General features: G+C 32.5%; 2 protein-coding genes across 2 annotated transcripts; one reads left to right on the top strand and one right to left on the bottom strand.

Moving 5' to 3' along the window:
- The first annotated feature begins 211 nt into the window (after nucleotides 1-211).
- LOC131618529 (probable pectinesterase/pectinesterase inhibitor 47) lies at nucleotides 212-3,678 on the top strand. Its single transcript, XM_058889735.1, has 3 exons — nucleotides 212-920; nucleotides 2,394-2,748; nucleotides 2,892-3,678. The coding sequence occupies exons 1-3, from the start codon at nucleotides 234-236 to the stop codon at nucleotides 3,584-3,586; spliced, it is 1,737 nt and encodes a 578-aa protein (XP_058745718.1). The 5' UTR covers nucleotides 212-233; the 3' UTR covers nucleotides 3,587-3,678.
- Nucleotides 3,679-4,358: 680 nt separating this feature from the next.
- On the bottom strand, nucleotides 4,359-6,708 carry LOC131618528 (putative pectinesterase/pectinesterase inhibitor 24). Its single transcript, XM_058889734.1, has 3 exons — nucleotides 6,092-6,708; nucleotides 5,436-5,945; nucleotides 4,359-5,158 (listed from the first exon to the last, which is right to left on the bottom strand). The coding sequence occupies exons 1-3, from the start codon at nucleotides 6,642-6,644 to the stop codon at nucleotides 4,482-4,484; spliced, it is 1,740 nt and encodes a 579-aa protein (XP_058745717.1). The 5' UTR covers nucleotides 6,645-6,708; the 3' UTR covers nucleotides 4,359-4,481.
- Nucleotides 6,709-7,003: the final 295 nt, after the last annotated feature.

The raw sequence follows: 7,003 nt of genomic DNA, 5'->3' as shown, positions 1-7,003 counted from the left end.
AATCATAATCCATAATTAGAACTACTTGAATCAAAACCACGTTCTAGCACCGTTTACAATGCATTAATTATCGCCATTTGCTCTTATTCTTTTTCTCAATAACAATTCCATTCTCCCATTTACGCTTCCTCTTAATAACTTCTTCATCTCAATTTCCTCCTATATATATACAAATCTCTCTCATTACAACATCATATTCAAAACCATAACCTCATATTAATCACTATTATACAATGTCAACCTCTTCAACATTCTTCATAATTCCCTTTCTCTCCCTTTTCCTTCTCTCACCTTTACTCCTTCAAGCTACTGAAGCACCTTCTCCTTCACCTTCTCCTTCTACTTCTTCCTCCAATGCATGCAAATCAACACTATACCCTAAACTATGTCGTTCGATTCTCTCCTCGATCCGATCCTCTCCGACCGACCCCTACCACTTAGGAAAATTCTCAATAAAACAAAGCCTCAAACAAGCCAAAAAACTCTCAAAAGTATTCCAAGACTTCCTCCAAAAACACCACCAATCATCTTCCCTAAACCACGCCGAGTTCGCGGCCCTAGACGATTGTCGCGAACTAAACCAACTCAATGTAGACTACTTAGAGTTAGTACAAGACGAACTAAAATCAGCTGATTCATCAGCTTTCAATAACACAGATGTTTTAGTGGAAAAAGTTGAAACTTATCTTAGTGCTGTGGCTACAAACCATTATACTTGTTACGACGGTTTGGTTGTGACCAAAAGTAATATTGCTAATTCGTTTGCTGTTCCTTTGAGTAATGTTACGCAATTGTATAGTGTTTCACTTGGATTGGCTATGCAGGCTTTGAATAAAAATATTAAGCAACGTAAGACTCGTAAACATGGTCTTCCTACTGAGACTTTTAAGGTCAGACAGCCACTTAAGAAGTTGATTAAGGTAACAACTATTTTCTTTGTCTATATTATATATATCATGACTTATTTATTTATTTGGTTTAATTGTTTTTTTTTTATGAAATATTATAAAAAGTTTATTCATTTTTAATCTTAATTTTTGTGTGTTTGATTATTTTAATAAATATTTAGACTGTATTTTTTATATGAAAATACTTTTTTAATTAAAAAAATAGCGGATACTTAATAAATTAATTTATAATATATAAACTTATAACTGTTTTCCATTTAAAAATTTAATGTTTGATAAAATTAAGTGTAAGTTAACTCATAAATAAAAGAAAGACAAATAATATATTTAATTTTAATTAAAATAATGTAAATAGTTTTGAGAGAAAAATTAATAAATTATAAGTTATATTTGAAGGAGAAAATATTATAAATTTATAAAATATAAAATATAAATTCATGAGAAAATGACAACTACCAAACAAATATTGTTTTTCTTAGGAATTTATAAATTATAAGCTATTAACTGTAAATTAGTATTTATAAGTGCTTTTCAAATAAGCCATCAATTTTTTTATTTTCAAAATTTTATGTTTATTTTAAATTATTAATAAAAATGGAAAATATATTTAATAGACATTTTTAACTGAGAGAATGTGAAAAATAAATTAGGAAGAATGCATCTTTTAAATAAATAATTTTAAAATTGTAAAAGAGATGATGTTGAGCAAAATACTATCTTATACTATCTACACCCCTAAATATAAGACTCTATTGAAAAAAATATTGAAAATAAAAAAGTTGATTTAAATATTAAATTTGTTAACTATTAATATAATTTTATAAATTAGTATTATTTAATGTTTGTATAAAAATATTTAATATAAATTGTAAAAAATGCAATTTTATGATGAATATATAAATAAAAAATTATTAATATACTTTAAAATTTAAAGAAGTTCCTATAAAAAAATATGAAAGAAAATTTTATATTTAGAGATGGAGATAATATTTAATAGTTGTATGAAAATAATAACAAAAACCGTTAAGAAAAATAAATGTCTTGCACCAAAAATAGTACTAGTATTCTCTTAAAATATTATCTTCCCTCCACTTTCCTAGATCTCTTAAAAGATTTACTTTTTGACCGTTTTAAAATTCATCTCTAAATTCCCATTGACTCAGAGCTAAAACATTAATTAGTGTAGTTAATAACATAACAATGTGTGTTAACCGGCTAGATCCAAGGATTGGTTTAATTTTGGTCAACCTAGCTTGTCCTTAAATTCTCACTAGTATCCTTAACCAAAAACAATAAATATTCAGAGCAGTATCTAACAACTTCATAATCAATCACGTGCAATCATGTTCTTTATGGTGCCATAATGAAAAAACCCTGCACGTGCAACTCATATGGATTCATGTTCTTTATTATGCATTGAAGTAATCTTTATTATTATTTTTTGAATTAAATAAAAGCTAGAGTTGTGACATTTCTCTGCTGCAGCTTCTTAGAACAAAATTCAGTTGCAACAAATCATCCAACTGTACCAGAACTGAAAGGATTCTTCAAGAAAGTGAAAACAAAGGAATTCTACTCAAAGAATTTGTTATTGTAAGCCTTGATGGAACAGAAAATTTTACTTCAATTGGAGAAGCTATTGATGCTACACCTAATAAATTAAAGCCAGAAGATGGCTATTTTCTTATCTATGTCAAACAAGGATTATATCAAGAATATATCACTATACCAAAAAATAAGAAGAATATCTTACTTATTGGTGATGGTATTAACATTACTTGCATCACAGGAAATCATAGTGTGGTAGATGGTTGGACAACTTTTAATTCTTCAACCTTTGGTAAGTCAATATAATGTAATCATATATGTCTCAGTGTCATGTTGGTACACATGTTGGACTCCAGACTAGTCTTTATTTAGAGTTGTCGGTGCTACAGATGGTAATATCATGTTAACGTTGTTTTTTATTTTATTTTAATGCAGCTGTGTCTGGAGAGAGATTTATAGCAATAGACATAACATTCAGAAACACAGCAGGACCAGAAAAACATCAAGCAGTAGCAGTACGAAACAACGCGGATCTATCAATATTTTACCGATGCAGTTTCGAAGGATACCAAGACACACTCTATGTTCACTCACTAAGACAATTCTATAGAGAATGTGACATCTACGGAACAGTTGATTTCATCTTCGGAAACGCGGCTGCAGTACTTCAAAGTTGTAACATTTATGCAAGGAAACCGATGCAAAATCAGAAAAACGCTATAACGGCACAAGGGCGAACTGATCCAAATCAAAACACAGGAATCTCAATACAAAATTGCAGGATTGACGCGGCACCAGACTTAGCCGAAGATATGAATTCGACGCAGAATTATCTGGGAAGACCATGGAAAGTTTATTCAAGGACTGTTTATTTGCAGTCATATATTGGTGATTTGATTCAACCTTCTGGATGGTTAGAGTGGAATGGAACAGTTGGATTGGATACACTGTTTTATGGTGAGTTTGATAATCATGGACCTGGTTCTATAACTAATAATAGGGTTCAATGGCATGGTTATAATTTGTTGACTGCTAATCAAGCTTGGAATTTCACTGTCCTTAATTTTACTTTGGGAAATACTTGGCTTCCTGATACTGATGTACCTTACACTGAAGGATTAGATAATTGAAGCAATGTTTTTGATTCATTAATTTCTAGATGTAATGTAACTTTTCTTCTTTTTTAAGAGTCATGTACTATGTTTGGATTAAATAAAAATTGGTGATGTCATAGTCATTTTTTAAATTGCAGTCTACAATATTGCTGATGTAGTAATCATGGTTTTAAATTGGGTTACGGTTGATGACGTGGTTGTAGATGTTGCGATTGTGGTCATTGCAGTTGTTGCAATTTGCATTGCGGCCGTTGCGACCTGAATTTCAAATGGGACGTGTTTGAAATACACCTTTATAAAACACTTGATGTTAAGATTTTTTAAAATTGAGTTTTGGAGTTTTGAAATTTTGAAATTTGAAGATAATACTTGAAGAAACATTGGCCTCATGCAATTTCTAATAACGGCCGGACGCATAGTTTTATCACACTGCAATTGCGGTCTGATGCGGTTGGAAAAACTACCCCATCAGCATTATTTTGGTCGAATTTGCGGTGGTGGACTGCAATTGAAAATTTTATTGATAGTCTTTGCAACCGCATCAGACTACAATTGCAGTGTGATTTTAAACCAGGAGTACATCACATTAGGAACCACATCAAACAATTTCACCCGTATTTATTCAATTATTATCATCAAAAGTCAAACTTCAGGCTGTAACTGCAAATACCGCAATTGCAACGTCCACACCCAGAATTTAAAACCATGGCCATAAGATATTGTTACAATGCAAACATAAAATGACTTTATATAGGTTCAAAAACTTTCAAGAAAAAGAAGCCTCAAATTGAATTAATTAATATATAGTATCAAACCAAGAACAAAAAGTAACAAAATCATAGAAAAGAAGAAAATAACAACATTACTGACAAATTTAGGTTATTTGGTGAATGAAACTATGCAGCACTTGTTACAGAGAAGATTTAAATGTTGCACCAGAAGCAGGAATCCATTTATCTCCACTAAGAAAAGACTTAACAGTAAACTTTTTAGCTTGTTTATTTGTAATACTTTTCAAACCTTTCCACTTGACCCTATTCTTTGTTGAAGCACCAGCTCCAAAATTCTGAAATTCAGCATAGAATATAGTATCCGGTGCAGAATCTCCGATCCAAGGTAACCATCCATTTGGACTAATAAAACTTCCCAAGTTTGATTGCATAAATACTGTTGTTGAGTAATTCTTCCAAGGTCTGCCTAAATATGTTTGAACAGAACTCAAGTCTCCAAAAGGCGAAACGTTGCAATTTTGAATCGAAAGTCCTGTGTTCATGTTAGGATCAGTTTTGCCTTGTGCTGTTATTGTGTTCTGTTGTCCTTGCATTGGTTTTTTTGGTAAAATGTTGCAGTTTTGTAGTACAGTAGCGGAGTTTCCGAATATGAAATCGACTGTTCCGTATATGTTGCATTCTCGGTAGAATTGACGATTCGAGTGGACGTAGAGTGTGTCTTGATATGCATCAATGGAACATTTGTAGAAAACTGCTTGATCCGCGCTTGTCATTAGCGCTACTGCTTGGTGTTTTTCTGGACCTGCTGTGTTCTTGAAACCAATGTCCCTAGCAATGAAATTCTTCCCAAACACAGCTGAACATTTCACCAAACAAAAGAAACATTAAATCTTTTAGCTGTCTTAACAAATCATATTTAAAAAAAATGATGCAAAAGAAATTTGTTTACAAAAATTGTTGATTATAATATAAATAAATGCTGTCGTCAGAGATTGAATCATAAATCAGTAATTTACAGTCATTTAACTCAACTAGCACGTACCAGTTGAGCTAGACGCAAAAGAAAATGAATCACCACAATTATGCAAAAGAAAATGACTTAATTTCAACTTAAAGGTAAAAGTTTAACATACCAAATGTTGCTGATGAAAATGTAGGTGTGCCATCCACAAAATTAAGGCTACTAGAAATAGTTGTAACATTCATACCATCACCAATAATCATGACATTCCATTTAGTTTTCTCCACTCTAACATTTTCATAATAAGTCCCTTTCTTCACATAGATCACAGTCCTCTTGTCACTTTTATCACTTACATGTTTTAATGCTTCTGAAATAGTTTTGTATTTTCCACTCCCGTCTCTCGCGACAACAATGTCGGCTTTCTTCTTCAAGTCATTGTCTGCTTGAAGTAGCTTTCTTCTGTCATTAAGATGAAGCCAGTTTGGTGGTTCATTCTGGATAGATAAACTCAGTAAGCGTCGTCGAAAGTTAACCGACGATGCAGCCTTGTTAAGCCATGTGATGATAGCAAGACTGTTGCTTGTGAGTTCTGTGGAGTTTTTGAGATTGGTTGTAATATTTAATTTTAATGCTTCTTCTGCCTCTTCTAAACCATCAATGCATGTTTGCTGGTAAGTACCTGTTTCAAGAATATGTATTTAATGGTATGCAAGTATATAAATGGTTAACGTTAAGATATGTGGTCGGGCGTAATTCAACTATTATAAGTATATGTTCAGGTCATATATTGTTTGTTAAGAGACTCGTAATGGTTATAAAGTTTACCTGAAGCACTCAACCATGTTTCAAGATCATCCAAAACATCAACCAAAGAAGACTTTCCCCCATAAGCCAAAGAGCTATTCAAATGATCAACAGCAAGGTCCAAAAGATCCTTACAATTCACCAAAGCTTCCTTTGTTCTATTATCCAAATTCAAGTTCAACTCATCAAAAGCTCCATGCTCAGAGAAATACTCAACACCTCTCGAAACCGCGGTTAACGCCACTTGTATCGACAACTTGAACAACTCCTCAGGTCGAATTTGCTGACCCGAATGAACAAGAGGACTAAGAGTGCTCTCACATGAATCCTTGTACAATGTAACATCACAAATAGCCTTCACAGCACTCGAAAGAGATTGATCATTGTTATCGTTGTTGTCATTGTTACGAGCATTATTGTGAGCAACGGTTCCGAAAACCGCTGCAAATACAATACCAACTAGGACAATTGTGGATAGGCTTATGATGGTTATTCGCCTTCGCGATCTCCTTCGAACTTCGAATATGGCTTGGTCGGTTTCGTCGACTTTACCATAGGCTTTAAAGGAAGACATGGTTAAGGATGGTTGTGATTAAGAAAATGTGTTTGTGAAGAGGTTTTTTGTGGTAACCAATGATGTTTTTGTAACACTATTACTAACATGTTTGTAATCAAAAGTATTTATATATGTGTTTGGAGGAAGAGTTGAAGTTTGGTAGAGAATGTTACGCGGTTTTACGTGCGAGGCACTAAGACCCTTGGAGTGGCTAACATGTTACATGAATTTGTGCCGTTTTCATATAAAGTAGATACATAAATTCAAATGTTATTTAAATTTTGAACCAGTAATGATATTTGGATATTTATTTTTTAATTGGTTTGGTGTATTTCAAGTGTTCTTACTAATGTGTATATAGGGCAGTGACGGGCTGC

Source organism: Vicia villosa, linkage group LG7 (assembly GCF_029867415.1).
Source record: "Vicia villosa cultivar HV-30 ecotype Madison, WI linkage group LG7, Vvil1.0, whole genome shotgun sequence".
NCBI lineage: Eukaryota > Viridiplantae > Streptophyta > Magnoliopsida > Fabales > Fabaceae > Vicia > Vicia villosa.
The sequence above is the reverse complement of the archived record's forward strand: the minus strand, read 5'-3'. Positions and strand labels throughout refer to the sequence as shown.

Coding starts and splice junctions, on each gene's coding strand:
- LOC131618528 (XM_058889734.1), bottom strand. CDS start 6,644: ATGTCTTCCTTTAAAGCCTATGGTAAAGTCGACGAAACCGACCAAGCC. Junction 5,946..6,091: donor AACATGGTTGAGTGCTTCAG/GTAAACTTTATA, acceptor TTCTTGAAACAG/GTACTTACCAGCAAACATGC. Junction 5,159..5,435: donor ATTTTCATCAGCAACATTTG/GTATGTTAAACT, acceptor TGAAATGTTCAG/CTGTGTTTGGGAAGAATTTC.
- LOC131618529 (XM_058889735.1), top strand. CDS start 234: ATGTCAACCTCTTCAACATTCTTCATAATTCCCTTTCTCTCCCTTTTC. Junction 921..2,393: donor CACTTAAGAAGTTGATTAAG/GTAACAACTATT, acceptor TCTCTGCTGCAG/CTTCTTAGAACAAAATTCAG. Junction 2,749..2,891: donor TTTTAATTCTTCAACCTTTG/GTAAGTCAATAT, acceptor ATTTTAATGCAG/CTGTGTCTGGAGAGAGATTT.